Genomic DNA, 17152 nt, shown 5'->3' on the forward strand with positions numbered 1-17152 from the left:
TAACGGCTAATTATAAGTTACTATAATTTTTTATGATGAAATCTTTAAGAGATGAAAATACTTTTGAATACCCGCATTATAACAGAATATATTTTTAAATAAACATATCGCCTAATAAACTTAATTAAGTAAAATTTCCCTATTCATTTAGATTACATTCAAGTTTATTTTAAATTGCTTATAGTTTTATGTATAACGGATTAGGAAGAAGTGTGAGATATCTAGGTCTTTTTTTGATTAGGGAAATGAATTAATATAAAAATTTCTATTATTATTGATAATATTTATATTATGCTAAAGATAATCAAAAATTAATCTTTGAGAAGCTAGGTCGAAAGCTTTTAAGTAACACTGATCTCTTCAATTTGGCGTGTGATTTTCTTATGGCTATTTATTAACCTAAGTAATTTACGCAGTTCATCAATCTAATATTTTTAAATAAAACATCTGTTTTTTTATATCAAATTCACATTTTCTATAAATATGACTTTAAAAGTAAATTAGCTTAAGATTTATATAATATTTAATATTCTATCATTAGTATATGACAGGATTTGATAATGAATTCGCATCTGAAGCTGAGGGTTATGAAGGTGCACTACCAATTGGACAAGTAAAAAAAATGATTTAAAAATGAGTTAGGGTATTTTTAAATAGAATAATCCGCAAAAAGTTAAATTCGGACTGTATGCAGAACAATTATCGGGGACTGCTTTTACCATTTACCCTAGAGCTGCTAATAAGAGAAGGTTATTCCTATTACAAATAATTGCTATTGACATGCATTATAATTTAATTTGATAATACTTTTTAAAATTAAGATTTTTATTTAAAATGTACCTTTTGCTATTGTCATTTTGTTTTTTAAAATTGATATTTATTTTTACAGTCCTGGAACCCTAAAAATTAAACCATGCTTGTGAGGTGGGGAGGGGGGGGGGGGTAAATGTAGGAATGTCAGAAAATTCTCAAGGGGAAGGGATTACCCTCCCTCTTAATCCTTAGGGGGAAAATTTTAATATTTATAATGTTAAATATTTTAATTTATATAATTTGGATATTCTGCTACATTTGCAAGTAATCTACATAGTGATCATATTATATGCTACAATCAGGTGCATAGCCATCAGGGGGGAGCTAATCTCTTTCTCACAGCCAAAATATACAGACTGTTAAAATATTAAACAATAACTTTTTGTCATTAAATTACTGATTTTATAAAGTTATGATGCCTGAGCCTATTATGAGTGCCCCTGGTGAAATGGCAAAATGGCTTGAGAAAACCTTTCTTCAGAAAAAACACCTTATAGAATTTAATTTTTATTTTTTAAACAAAAAATTTAATTTATGCAATCTTTTTCAAAAAAGTATATTGGTTTAGTTGACATCTATTTATTCCCACTTATTTAATTGATCAATTTAGCCGATTTAATAAGATTTGAGATCTTGGCAATTAGAGCTTCTAGGCTTTAACTCTCAAGAACATAAATTTATTAAAGAATATAAAATATTAATATGATCATTATTTTTTGAAATGAATAAATTTCAGGTTATAGAGCCTTTGGCAAAAACATTGAAGGTCCATGAAGGTAGAGGTTTTTTTAATTCCAACTTTTTCTAAACTCATTTCAAAAGCAAATGAGTTTGCAGATTTAGAGTTTTGCCAATCTTATATGTGGCATTGGTAAATAGTTTATAACTTTCGATTTTCACCAGTTTGTAATGATAATATCCTTGCTGATATTATCCATTCTACCTTCAAATTGATTGGGAATGGATAAGCAGGTATAAAAATAGAGAACTAATAAAATAAATTACAAATTACGCAAAAATTCCTATAATTACACCAAAATTACCCTCCAAGGATCTAGAAAAATTTTTTGGGATTTAATTAAAGCGATTATCAGATGATAAATAAATATTTTTGTTAATTTATAACTTAGTCCTCTTCCCTCTAGTACTCCTACTGAACACTTGTTTGGTATGCTTGATAGGTTTTAGAGGAGTGGCTGATTGCTGGATTCAAATTTAAAAAATTTATTGCAGTTAAAAGCAAATAAGTGATTATAATTTTTTTTGATGCATCATTTTATTTGATTTAAGATATATATATATACGATTTGGTTTTATAAACTCTATATTATAAAAATTAAAATCAAAGAAGCGGTGGCGCCACTTTTAAGATCTCAGTAGTGGTAGCAGTAGCTAGCTCTTTTTAAAAAGGAGCGTTATTTTTCCTATTCTACATTATGGGCCTCCTCCATATTTCAAAAATAATTCTTGGCGTATCTTAGGTCATTCCTCAGTTTCCATATGTATTTTTTATACATATTTAATTTTTTTTAATGTATTAAATGTATAAAATAAACAAAATGTACAAAACAAAAATACAATATGGGAAAATGTTTATTAAATTCATTATATTTATAATCCATTATTTAAAAATTTTTTTAATAAATGGGCTTCTTTATCAAATTAATTATTTATATTAATTTTTTTAAAGAACATATTTTCACAGGCGCGTACGCAGGAATTTGGTCTGGGGGGGGGGGGATAATAGAAATATTATTGTTAATTAAAAATACTAAACATAAATTTATTAGGCCTAATAACTTTTCTAATACAATTTTAAACTAATGTGAATTAAAAAAATTACATATATAAACCGTCTTTGAAAAACTATAAAATAAATGTGAATTATAAAATAGTGAATATAACCCACGATATGAATCACTTAAATGACCCAAAATTGAAATTTGAATTTTTTGAGCTTTTAAAATATATAAAGTATAAAAAAATTTAAATGTTGGAAATATAAATTAATACACAAAAAGTTTCTTAGGAATAATTGTATTTTGTATGTTTTGAGCTAATTTTTCAATTATCTATCCTTGCTTGGCGTTAAATGTCTATGAATATTCAAAAGATCCAAATCATTCAATCTACTTTCAGATGTTGTATTTCATAGGTATGTTTTTCACAGACTTGCATGCCTGGCCCCCGAGCCGGACCTTATTTTAATTTTTTTAAATATACCCGGGCCGTGCCCGTAATTTTTTTGAAAAAATATCCAGGCCGAGCTGTATATTTTAAAACCAAATATTTGAAATCGCCATTATTAGCTATAAAAATCAAAAATATATATAATTTATTTTAAAAAAACCCGGGCCGCAAAAAATTTTAAAAAAAAATCCGGGCCGTGTCCTGCAAATGGTAACTCTGCAAGGCTCTGTTATTCTTCTTAAAAAGAGAATGTTCTCTCATTAGTTTACTAAAGAGCTGCTAATTTATATATAACCATTTTAATACATTGGGAGTATAATCTAAAATGTGTTTGAAAGAGCTGCTAATTTATATATAACCATTTTAATACATTGGGAGTATAATCTAAAATGTGTTTGAAATAATGCAAAGCATCCATAGCATTTTTTGGGCTGTATCAACCATGGTTAATCTTTTAATATCATAAGATATTTTAACATCTTCATGATAAAAATCTAACGAATATTTATTTTTTTATCACCATATGAAAAAGGTTGGGAGAGGGGACACTTGTTTAATAATACTCTTCTACTGATCCTATATTAACATTTTGACGATGAGCTTGCTTGCTGGAAGTCGAGGGGGACAAATATTAAACACGTATAGCTCTTATGACTCAACAATAACATATAAGATAAGAAATTCTTCATCAACATTAGCTCTAATATTCTTGAGTTCTATAAAATCCTCTCCGCTTTTCTCATCTTCTTAATCAAGTCAATGTCATGTTTTTGAAAAGTATTACATAAAAAAGTTGTATAATTAAATAAAAAAATTTGGAATAAGTATTGAATCCAATATTTTTCTTGCTTCTGAGGAAATATTTCTTTCAAGACATTGTGATATTTCAGTATAAAGCATTAATAATCGGCTCTTCTAACCCCAAAAAGCTATTACTGCTTGATGGCGGAGACTCGATCTCGTTGGACAAGCTTACAATTTCTTTCTCCCTGTTGGACAAGGAGTTTCAGAGATAATTATTTATATGACTAGAAATTTAGATAAATATTACGCAACTAAAATTTGTAAATAATAGGTAAATTACGCCAAGGAAAACTTGAAATCGAAATTAATTGATAAAATAACTTATTAGATGAATGTGATAAATAAATGTAATTAAATATATATATATGAGATAGGAATAAATATTAAAAATATAAATTAATATTAACAATAATATTTTTGAAAAATATAATCCGGCATCTGCATTTTTTGGCTTGGGGGGGGGGGGGGGGGGTTTGCTTCCCCCTCCCCCCCGCTGCGTACGCCTATGTATTTTCATATTTACATTTCTTTAATTTTTTTAAATATTATATCAGTTCTATATTTGAAATTTTTTTAAAATTAAGACGCGATTTTATGGGATCGGGAAATTTTATAATTATAGCCAATAACCGATATGTAAAAAAAATAAAAATTGGCTTAATCCGTCCTATAAAAAAATATTGGTTCATCCCTATAACCAAATTTTTTTAAGAAAATATATAAAAATAAAACGGTTTTTTTGATTGGAACTTTTCCTTTTTTGGTTGGGAATCTCTATATCAACAATGTTTTAAGAGAAAGAATTTTAGTTGGCATAAAAATCAATTATTTAAATCAATATTTTTAATAAAATTTTATTTAAAAATTTTGATCAAATACTTAATATAAAAAAAGACAAAGACTTAGGTTATTTTAGAATTAAATAGTGCTGTAAACATTTTTAAAAAAATCGAACGCGTTCGCGTTCAACGTTCATTAACAAAAATCGAACGCGTTCACGTTCAAATTCAAAAAAAGGAACGTATTCAAGTTCATGAACGCGTTCATGCGTTCAAAATTTTATGATAAATTTTTTTTTAAATTTAATTTAATATAAATAAATGCCTTATATTTTTCAACACAATATATTAGCCATGATAAAAAAATAATAGTTTTATTTTGATAATATAATTATAAATACAATATAATAGAGCGATAAAAAAATAAATTTATAAAAATTTTTTCTTAATTACTAATATTAAAATGCCTTATTATAATTAACTATATATATATATATTATGTAATTATTTTTACTTAGAACAATTAAAATAAATTATTAACTGGCTATATAGTTATACATATTATATAATATAAAATAATTAATGTTACAATCAGATGTCTTTTTAAATTGGAGCTTGAAGATGTTGACACTGATATAATACTTTTTGGACACATTTTACATTTGGTAACTATTGAATTACCTTTTGATTTTAAAACAGTGAAATATTTTTGATATTTGGGCCATGGTAATTCTAATTCATCTAATATTGAATTTTGATTTTCAGAATCTGATGATGAAATATTTATATCCATGCAAATGCTAATCTATTAAATTAAAATATAAAATATTCAAATTAATAAACTTTAATCTTATCTTCTCTAGCAGTAGCACGTTATGGTACGTTAATTGCAATATGAACGAGGAAAAAGTAAAAACAGCTGATTAAAAAATATAAGACTTTTTTGTTAAAAAATTGGATTAAATATTAATTTTTCAAATAAATAAAAATATAAGACTTTTTTGTTAAAAAATGCGGATTAATATTAATTTTTCAAATAAATAAAAATAAAAAGTGTTTTTAAAATTGAACGAACGTAAAATTGAACGCGTTCATCAAAGAAAAGGAACGCGTTCACGTTCAAAGTTCGTCAAAAAAAAGGAACGCCGTTCATCACCTTTTTTCAAAAAAACGAACTTCGTTCATACAACACTAGAATAAAATAATTTTTATATAAAAATACTAAATTATACTAGTAATCATAACTTATTAGATAAAAAAAATGTATTTAATTGTTTAAATTTTTGATTGACTTAATTGTTAAATTCTAATCTCAATGTAGGACAAATTATTTAATAAACCCTCTATCTAAAAAAAGGGTTATCTACTGTTTGGGTCCAGACAGTCCAGAAAAATGAAGACTCTGAGATTTAGTAAAAATAACGGAAACATCAGTTTTTTTAGCATTTACCATAAAAATAATTTTATCATTACAATTAGAATAATTCAATACAATTTAGAAATAATATTCAATTTGTTTTTTTTAAATTTTATTAGAGAATTATCATATTTCCCAAAATCTAGATGTTAAAATTAAATCGATTTTTATGCCTAACTTTGACACTGCGTTGCAACTTTTCATCTATTAGACATTAGTGTTTGAATTTAATTGCCTAAAAGAAAAATAATAACCAATTTTCTCATTGCTTATTAACAGAGATTGGAACCGGAACTTTAAACCCTTAAAACCGGTTCAAGGCTAAGAACCAAGATCTTTTTAAAATTTTTAGGAACCAGAACCATTTTTTTAATATTCAAAAACCTGTTATTTCTCTACCTCTCTCCCTTATTTTGTTCTTACATTTCACACTTTATTTCCTTTTTTTTCTCTATCGTCAACTTGATTTTTTTAAATCTATTTTAATTAATTAAATATTTTTTTATTTTCTTAATAATCAGTTGGTTATACCGCATTAAACCATCTGTTGTGCACGAGCCTTTTACTCCTTTGGAAATGCCGGATTTGTGCTTGAATTGGAACGATAATACAAAAACACCTCCCAATCAAGTTATAATCTTACAAATTTTGTCCTTATATTTTAAAAATTTATGTTTCAAAAAATTATTTATAATTTTGACGGTAAAATCTTTGCTATTCATGATTCTTGAATTCCATAAAAAATGGAAATGGTGATACAATGCTACATACCATAATATAGTTGTTTTACCGGTTTCAAATTTAGAAATGTGCTATGAATCATGAATAAAATATTTGTAGTCAAAATTTTTAATTTGCAGGGCTATAAAATGAAATTCTTCTACCTACCTAATTTTTTAAAAATAATATTTAATTTTGGTGTCAACCATATCAATAAAAGCAGTAGTGTCATTAGGGAGAAACATCAACTTCACGATATTTTATAATTTAGTATAACTTTTTTCAACACGTCTAAATAAAAATAACTGACTTTTTACCACCCCTATATGACAAAATAAAAAATAATATCAGACATCCTCACGGGTAATTATTTTAATTTCGGTTCGGACTTTTATTTTTAGGACCCGACCCGAGTTTTTAAATTTAGTCATTCGAAATAATTAATATTTTGATCCATTATGGAAATCGCAATTTTTGCCGAGTTAATAAATTCATTTTGCATATGATTGCCAAGATGATGATCGTGGATTTCATCATTAAGGATTCGGGAAGATGAAGATGAAGATGTTATACTGACATATCAAACTTGGATTATAATGAAATAGTGCCCCAAAAATTATCGTTTATTGATTCCAAAACCACCCGCCAATGCTTCTTTTAATTATCTATGAGTCGTTCAAATTCCTTATTGATTATTTGATTTTAATTTAATCGATTCTTAAATATAACCCAATCGCTAACACTAATACCCTGCTTTTATTAAAATTTATTGTTTATAACAGGTTTAAAAAGTGTTCCCATTCATTAAATCTTTCATTAATAGAATGGCTTTATTTACAAGAATGAAAATAATAATTAAAATAGTTCATAAAAATTAGCCAGCCCTAGCGGTGGTCCCGGCTATTATTACCTAAGCACGGTCCTATTCCCAAATCGTTTTAAACGTAAAATACTGGTTTCAAGACTGTTTTTGTTAAAAAGTATTATTTTGGAAGATAAGTTATTTAATTATCAAATTTATAAAAAATTTGATATTTCCTTGCATAATAACATATTCCATTTTTTCTTCTGTTTTTTTATTCTATCCTTTTTAATTTTATTATTTAATATAATATTTATTTAATTTTCTATTAATTTCTTGTTAAAAAATAGTTAAGATGGGAACCCTTCGATTTACCTGCAAACGATAAAAAGGTAGATTTTATACAAGGACTTAGAACTCTTTGCGGGTGCGGTGATCCATGTATGAGAAATGGAATCAACATTTACATATATTCGGCCAACCAATCGATGATTAATAAGTTTTTTTTAAATATTTTAATTTATAGACATACAGATTATTTGAATCTTCTGGTAATCAAAGATCCTTTCATAATTAAAACTATTTATGCGTGGAAAATTCTGCTAGGCTGGGATAAGTTTAGTTAAAGAAAAAAGAAAGGAAGGAAGAAATAAAGTTTAAAAAAGAGTATATAGTATTTATGTATATATTGACATTTCTTTTTTTACAGAGCCTTTTACAATTCAGACGGCGACTTTTTGATAGGTTTAATTATTAATTATTATTTACTATTTATTTATTATTTAACTCATAAAAAATATATGGTGCCCGTTATATCACTGAATATAAAAAAATTTAGACAACAGGGAGAATACATCCAGGTTTTCCATCTTTCTTTATAGGTGGATAGGAGTACTTACAGGGTATTTTCGTCTATACCACACCCATATTTTGTTTTGTTCGTAGGGTTTTTGTCACCAATTTCTTTAGATGACTTCGCATAACTGTTATCAGATTCAATCCATCCCAGACAATGGAATCTATTAACTTTTATTAGCCCCCAGGAGACGTTGTCACTCTCGCCATTTTAGGCATTGGGAAAGGGAAACTATATTATATCAAAGCATTTTAATTGCAAAAGCATTGTATAAAGTCAAAAGTCTAACCAAGGCTGGAAGCAGTCCTGTCCAGGTAACGTCAGTTGAACGCATCTCAACCAATTTATAGCATCCTTTGAACACGTCCCTTCTGACGAAATAATCTTTTTTTATACTGAAAATTTAAAAAAAATAGTTAAAATTTTCATAAAATTAAATAAAATGACCTTGTGAGGTATCTTAAATAAATTCATTCTTATTTAAGTGGACCCTTGCATAAAATAAATGATCACATGTTAATTTATTGACCAAATAACCATTCAAGATTGCAAGTTTTGGCAAAATTGGCAGTTTAAACTTTCGCAGGAAACTACTTGGTTTGCTTGCAAAGGGAACTTTTTCACATCTGGTGATAAGCTAGAACCAGAAAGATAGTTCAACTCCAAGTTATCATCATCTTGAATTTTTGGGGTTAGAAGTGAAAATAACTTTGCACTAGAATATATGAATAGTAAATTTTGAAAAGATAATTTTTTATTTGTTTATTGGGGTGGATATATGGGATGGGAATGGAAGAGGACGCGTCTCATCAGGTATAACATCTTTGAGACGCATTCCCTCCTAAAAATTATAGACAAGGTGGACTTTTGACTTTTATGAAAATGAATGATAGTTTTTTTTTTTAAATTGCTCATTTAAAATTACAAAAATTGTATTATAATATTCTTGTATTTTTTTTAAATATTTCAAATAAAATATTTTCCACTTAGTACCTCAAATCGGAACGCTGAAAATTACAACGGAATTCGGCAAGATGGTGATCTCACCAGGCCAGATTTGTGTCGTTCAGGTTTTTGAATATAATTGAAAAATTAAATTAAATGGTGGTATAATAAAATTTATATTTTTGCATTTGAGATTTTAATTTTTAATTGCACGATTTCTTAAAGAAAAACGCCCGATTTGATCCGGAAAAACAAAAATAAAGAAAAATATTGGGTTGAGTAAAAAATATATAATTGTTTCAGATAACATTGGAAAATTTATAAGGCTGTATTCTGGTTCGACTTATTTGATACTTAGTGCTGTTTAGGCTAGGCTAAACAGCTTTTGAACTAGGGCACCCTATTCTGTTTGTTTTTTTAAGTGTTTCATCGTTATTTTTTAGTTTTGTTTTTTCGTTTTTATTTTTTATATGGGGGAGGGGTGATTTAGTCGAAGCTAAACAGCTGGCTGTTTATTAATAGTCTAACCAGGATACGGTTTAAGTGCTATAAGAAAATAAGAATTAGAGTTTTTTCTCGTAAATAATATTTATATATACATTAGGAATATTTTAATTTACCGAGATTGACTCATTCTAAATAAGATATTTAAAATCAAATTCCGGCCTAATCGAGATAGCGAGAATGCATAGGTCAGACTCCGGCAGCAGATTTGTGCAAGGATATAGATAATACCTGAGGGGGGAGGGAAAGAAAATAAATAAAGGTTGTAAGTTATAACAAATGTGATAAAGGTATAAAATGAAATCCCACCATTATATATTTTTTTCTCTTTAATTAACCCATGATAGGTTTTTTGTGGTATATCTACATCTCTCGATTTTGATATTACAAATATATTTTTAAATATTTTATACTCCATTTTTTCAATTTTTGCAAAGCCTATTTTTTAATTTTTTTAAAATTCGTACCGGGTCGAACCTAATATTTTTTAAATTCGGGTCGGCTTTATTTGATATATTTTAAATTTTTTGCAAGAAACAAGGCGCCAATCAGTTGAAAAATTTCGTGGTGTTTTTTCACGGTTATTATATTTATTCGTAACTATTTTTTACCAAAATAGCAAGGTATGAGATTCAGTATCGATATAACCGAATCTTCGAGGGGTTATATCCTAGAAACTTTCAATCGTCATTTTGAACTGCCTTACTTAGGACCTATCGGTAATTATTTGATACCATTTTTTTTTTAAATATCTGATAAAAAAAACGCAACAATACGAATTTTGGATAGTGACACGAGCAAACTTAAAATTAAAATGATTTTATTTTTTTGTTGGTGTCGTTAGTTCTTATTAGACATGCTGAATACCACTTTTCATTAGCCTATTTCATTCGAAATTTTTGGCGGTCCGGACCAAAAATCGATTTCAAAAACAGGACCGAAACCCGTTTTTATTGATATTCTCGGTCTTTTTGATTGTTACTTTCACTGAATATGAATATAAATTTATAGATTATCATTTTTTTTATCGTAAGCGAATTTAATAATATATTATCTATCGTTTTGTTTATATGATTATTATGCAAAAAATATATTATTGTTTATAAATAATAATTATAAATTATTATTTATTTTTTTAAAAAAATAGAAAGTTTTTTTTATATAAAAAATTTATTATATAATTTTCAATTTCGAAGAAGAAAAAATAAAATTTAAGAAGAACTTTTTTTAGTGTCGTATTCATTAATAAGAAAATTAAAAAGAAAATTCAGAGAGTTGATATATATTATATATATATTATTATAAGATTTAGTGTTGATACCTATATAGATTAAGATTTAGCATATTGAAATAAAGCACAGATCGAGTGTGAGAAATAAAATATTTATTGTAAGAACTAAAACAATTTTGAAAAGGTGCCAATGGTCAGGCTAATCCTAGGGATTTTGAAACGCCTGTCGCTGCTTTCGCTCACGTAATCGAAGAGGCGGATTATGCTATTGTTAACAAATTTCAAAACTCATTCTACGTTTGTAAACAAGTTTGATAATATTTATATAATAACATATGTAATAGATCACAATTAACCAAATAAAGTCAAAATTTTCATAATACTTGAAATCGCAAAGCAAAAAGTTTATTTATTGCCATACTACAATTAAGCAATTTGTATCTCGAATTTTATTTTAGATTTTAGATTTGTTAAAAGTATTAAAGAAAGAGGAGAGAAGTTCCTATGGGTATCTAAAGGAACTAAAATATATATTAAATATCGTGTCTACGATACACTCTCACACACTCCTTTAGATATATAGCAAAATAGTGAACGGTATGAACATTTAGATAGAATTGAGTGGAATGAGATATATTGAAAATATGCAGCTAAAAAATCATTGATCTTTTTTATTATTTTCTCTTCTAAGAACCATTCTCCTTTCAATGTGGTGGCTTGGCACGGGAACTATGTTCCTTATAGATACGATCTTTCCAAGTTTTGTCCAGTTAATGCGGTATCTTTTGACCACTCGGTAATTTAAAAAAATTATATACCTTTTGATTCAAATAGTGACTTTTTCGAAGGTCACTTTATTATTCATTCGTATTTTCATATCACTACGATTTATTAGTTCATTTATTCATAGTTTTGAGCCAAAATAATATTATTTAAGCCTGAAGATTTAGCTCATAAGTAGCAGAAAGGTTTGGACCTCCATTTGCCAGATCTCGAAGCATATTTAATTTTTGGCTAAAATCTTAATCATTGACCCAAATGGCCGTTTAACAACATTATTTATTCGCATAAAGGACCCAAGTATATTCACCGTTTTAACCTGCCCTTCTAATCAGACCGGCGTTGCTATAGCTGATTTTGTTATCTTTCCTCCCCGATGGATAGTAACCGAACATACCTTTAGACCTCCTTATTTTCACAGTTATTTATCTATAAATATATTATTAGCTTAATTATATTTTTGTTTTATTCTCCAAACAAAATAAATGTTCTATCTTCCCTATCGCAGGTTAGGTAAATTTATATATTTGTCGCTTTATTTGCATATATTTTAATTTGTCCACATTCTTAGTTTCATTATAATAGATTTCTATTTTTTCGACAAGGTTAAGTCGGTAACTATAATTAAAGTTATCTTACCTTCATCCTTATTTAATTTTTTAAAAGAAAACCCATAAATTTCCAAATTTATTTGAGTTTGTTTAAAGTATAAGCCATCAAATTAAAATTAAAATATCATTTACTAAATTATTAATAATAAAGTAAGGAAACTCTAATTTTTTATTTATAGGAGAAAAGTGTTTAAAAAATTCAATCCTTTATAAATAGTATTTTTAAACAAAATAGTTACGAGATATATTCACGTCACTAACTAACTAATAATTATAAACAAAAATTGTCAGCGATATATATATTTAAAAAAACAAAGATCATACTACGGGAATTTAATTAAATTTTAACCAATTAACCAAAATGCTTGCGCTTTTAATAAATTGTGACATCCAGGATTTTCTTAAAGTAGGGATTTTGAATGAATTCATAAATTTTATTGAAGGACTTAAGGATCTTTTTTAAAGCCTTTAAAAGAATTTTTAGGTTTTACACTTTTTATTTTTTAAATTTTGAAAATTTCAATTTTTGATTATTTAAAAATAAAATATTATTTACAAATTGTATTCATATAACGAACGTATCCATTTTTTAAAAATAATTTCAAGAGAACGTTAATAAATTTTGTATTTTAAATAGGAGATTACACTTAATAATGAAAACGTAGGATTATTCTAAATTAGAAAAAAAATTTAGTGAAATTGATTTTTTGCAAAAATGTGGATATAGAACATTATAATGCTAAGCCGATGATATATAGGAACAGGAAATAATATACATAATATTATAGCATCGTTTTAGATATTATGCGATCAACTTTCGTTTATTAGATGTAATCGTATAATTCTTTTTCCTTATCTATTATCATAAAATAAAATAAATGACAGGAAATTGCATGTCCGAGTTTATGGGTCTTATAAGTGGGAATTACGAAGCGAAGCAGGCGGGCTCCTTCAAACCTGGCGGCGCTTCGCTTCACAGCTGCATGACGCCACACGGACCAGATCTGGATTGTTTTATTAAATCTTCCGATGGCCCACTGCCGCCTTTAAAAATGGCCACTGATTCTATTGTAATTATTATTTTTGTCATTTTTTTTTAGGAAAGGAACACAACTTGTTAGGTATTATTACCTATCTCTATCTTTTGTTATAGTGACCGTTTTATTTCGGCTCCTTGAGATGGTATATTAAGATCAATCTAATAACTCCTGTCTATTTGACCATCTTTTGAGTAGTGACCATCTTTTAAATATATATATAAAAAAGATATCTAGTAAAATAGAACCATTTGATAATATTCTCAAAAAACATTTATTCTCAATATTTTATATTTTAACCATTTTTCACCTATGAATGCATTATTACAAAGAATAATAAAACTGAATATTATAAATTAAATTTAGAATAAAATAAAAAATTAATTTAATAGTATAAGAAATGCCGCAGAAAGTTTCATATCAGGAAAACATTTGTAAATAATTTTTTTTTTTAAATGGAAAGATAATGAGAATGAAAACATTATCATAAAACGTAATAAAACTGATATATTAATGCTACCTTGTTGTGGTTTAAAAAAAGAAGAATTAAATTGAAATTTATGGAAAACTTTATAATTATTTCAAAAAATGAATATAATACATATTTAAATTATCAATATATTTCAGTTCAAATGTTAAATAAGAAATATAAAAAAATTTTCATTAATTAACATTCTTTATTTTGGCATCGTCTATAAAGTGATTAACTGATGAATCGCTCTAGAGTACTATACGGAGGTTCTACTGTAAATATAAACACTATGAACGATATAATTATGATATATTTTATTATAATCTAATAAGGCTATGAGCATATCAGAGCGTTTTAGCATTTAAGCGTTTGTACTCATCATAAAAAACATTAAACCTAAGTATATAGTTATAAATTACACAGGATAATTTTAAATATAATATATACACTAGAGATCTGCAAATCATGTTTAAAAAATAATTTCGGTTTGGGCTGGGTCTGGCCTAATATTTTTAAAAAAATGCCGGGCCGCGTTGAATTTAAATTTTTAAATAGGATATCATTACAGTTTGTCAAATAAATTTATTTTTTATAAAATTGTTGCAAGGAACAAGGCGCTAATATTTTTTTATTTCTAGAATATTTTTTACAATAAAAAAATGATTTAAATAAATTGGCGGACAAATAATTTTTATTTCGGGTCTCGTGGCAAATAAAAAAATTCGGTCGAGAGACCCGGCATGACAAATTATTTTTTAAATAAAATTAGGCTTGATGCAGATCACTAATATTCACCTTATTTCGTAATTGATATAATTAGTAAGTAGACAATAAAAAAAAATTAATATGTAAACAAACGCTTGAAATATCCAAAATTTTGGAAACCATATTTTGCAACGTCCTTTAAGTTGTTTTATATTTCATTATGCGTTCGACCGCTCTGGGATGTTTTCGTCTAGATATTTGCTAAAATGTTTAATTTGTTGAAAAGGCTTTCATGTTTGAAACGTGCCTGAGTCTTAAAGTGAGTAAATGGGGGCTTGAAACTTGTAACAAATTGGACCCTTTCTATTACAAATGCTGGAAGGATCTGCCTGACTTATTCAAAGATCTTGGAAAGATTTAGGAATACTTCTTTTTTTATTGAATAGAATTATTGATTACAAAATTATAATCATTATTTAAAATTTATTTTTTAAAATGTGGCAACAACCAACCCTATGTGCAATTATATATAATATATACAATTGGATAATTTTTTTGGTTCAACCATAAAAGTGTATAATGACCATTTGACTTCCATTTATTTTACTTTAATTTTTAAAATTGTAAATTATCTTAAAGTTTTATCATACTTATCCATGTATCAAGAAAACAATTCGCAATAATATTCTTAAATTACACAAAGATAAATTATAATTTTATTAAATATTATATATTTTTTTATAAAGAAAAGAAGCTTTAATCATATTTTTTTTATCCCTTTTATAATTTAAGTTATAGATCATATTCTTATTTTCTCTTTATTCAATCGGTTAAATATAATTTAACCAATATTGTTATTTTTGTCAAAAAAATACCTTTTTTAATTTAAATATACAATCGAATTTCTTAAACGAAGAACAACTTCATTTATCTAGAAAATAAATGGCTCGAATGTGAAAACACCTCTTTTGCCTTAATCTAAATCACTCCGTAGGATATCATTTTGATCAATATATAAATTTTTTTTGATATCAATGGCATTTTGATTAAGGTAAACGTTCTTCGAACAAAAGAAAGGATAAAATCTATCAACAGGCCTAAATTTATAAATGATAGTGACATCATATCTATACTATAACATAATACATATGATATGGAATAGTAATGAATACGTTTGACTTATTTATATGTAAAGGGTTAGTATTTTTTCGGGATGGATAGATTATGTATAAAAAATATTCTCTAGATCTCTTAGATTTGTTCCACACTAGTTCTTCCTATTTTGTATAACTTATTTTTAGCCACATAATTTCCCTTTACAATATCTATGGACTACACTGGGCTTATTTAGTATTAAAAGATGACACCTTCCTTGGAAAATAATACTATGTGACTAAAAACATTCGAATTTAAATTTTTTTTATCTAAAATGATTCCAGAATACTAAAATAAGTTAATAAAACAAGCTGATATATTTTACAAAAATTGTATTCATAATACATTTTGGTTTTCTTTAAACAGTATTTTTGGTAAATTTATAAAACTTATTATGTGAAAATGTTAATAAAATAAAAGTTAAAATTCATTAAAGTTCTTGGTCTAGTCCAGAATTATCCACCTATTCACTATAATATTCGGTAATTATTTGCATTTAATGAATTTAGGTTTAGTTACGACCTGAAATTTTTAAAGAAATTATAACAAGACGGGCAATTTATGTATAAAAATTTTAGGCCGGGCCGAACAATATATAAATATAGGCAGAGCTCGCAAAATTTTATTAAACCAGCCCGGGAATTATAATTTTGTTATATTTTATTGAATTTCAAACTAATATTTTGATTGATACTACTTTGTATTTTAAGAGCTGTCTAACTACGCTACAACTTTTTTCCCCAAAAAATCAGGGAATGGCGTTATCGGGAAAGGTAACTTAAATTTAACTTTTTGCATTCGTTGCTTTGTATTTATTATTATTATATTATAGTCATTTTTATTTCATTATTGTTTAATGTTTAGTTTTAATTTTTTTTAACAGTATAATGGTTATATTAAGGACTATATTAATATATTAGTAAACGATTACGCAAAAAAAAAATATAATAACAAAAGGACAATATTGAGGCATAAATCATAAAATAATGTAAAATACAAAATAAATAAAAGCGAAATCAGCAAAATTATTTAAAATCTCCTTCACATAATCATCAGGAGAGATCGAATTAATAAAACACACATAATTAGCCTTAAGAATGGCTATTTCGATCCTCTGCCTTAAGTAAAAACCTTATCGAGGCTCCTCAGAAATCTTTCTGATTAGGCGGCCAACGTCTTTAAAAATGTTTTTAGCCAAATCACCATATGTAGTTAAGGTGGAGCAAATGATGGGTATGAATATGTAATTTGAGGAATCAGCGTTGTATTTGCCGATCTTAAAATTTTGTACTCTGTTCAGAGCGTCCTTGTTAAAATTAGAGGGGGAGTTG

General features: G+C 26.6%; 1 protein-coding gene across 1 annotated transcript; it reads left to right on the forward strand.

The window, feature by feature from the left end:
* Positions 1-388: 388 nt before the first annotated feature.
* Positions 389-15771, forward strand: LOC135927524 (homogentisate 1,2-dioxygenase-like). The gene is made up of 13 exons (XM_065463551.1): positions 389-495; positions 542-613; positions 658-749; positions 6525-6633; positions 7876-8024; positions 8235-8269; positions 9372-9451; positions 10450-10549; positions 11246-11370; positions 11753-11857; positions 12135-12261; positions 13338-13522; positions 14953-15771. The coding sequence occupies exons 1-13, from the start codon at positions 484-486 to the stop codon at positions 15085-15087; spliced, it is 1326 nt and encodes a 441-aa protein (XP_065319623.1). The 5' UTR covers positions 389-483; the 3' UTR covers positions 15088-15771.
* Positions 15772-17152: the final 1381 nt, after the last annotated feature.

This window comes from Gordionus sp. m RMFG-2023, chromosome 3, assembly GCF_954871325.1.
Source record: "Gordionus sp. m RMFG-2023 chromosome 3, tfGorSpeb1-WG-v2, whole genome shotgun sequence".
NCBI lineage: Eukaryota > Metazoa > Nematomorpha > Gordioida > Chordodea > Parachordodidae > Gordionus > Gordionus sp. m RMFG-2023.

Bases quoted from the DNA above. Each gene is read 5' to 3' on its own strand.
- LOC135927524 (XM_065463551.1), top strand. The intron at 6,634-7,875 runs GTTATAATCTTA...GTTAAAAAATAG, and splicing joins CAAAAACACCTCCCAATCAA to TTAAGATGGGAACCCTTCGA. The intron at 11,371-11,752 runs GTTTGATAATAT...TTCTCTTCTAAG, and splicing joins CATTCTACGTTTGTAAACAA to AACCATTCTCCTTTCAATGT.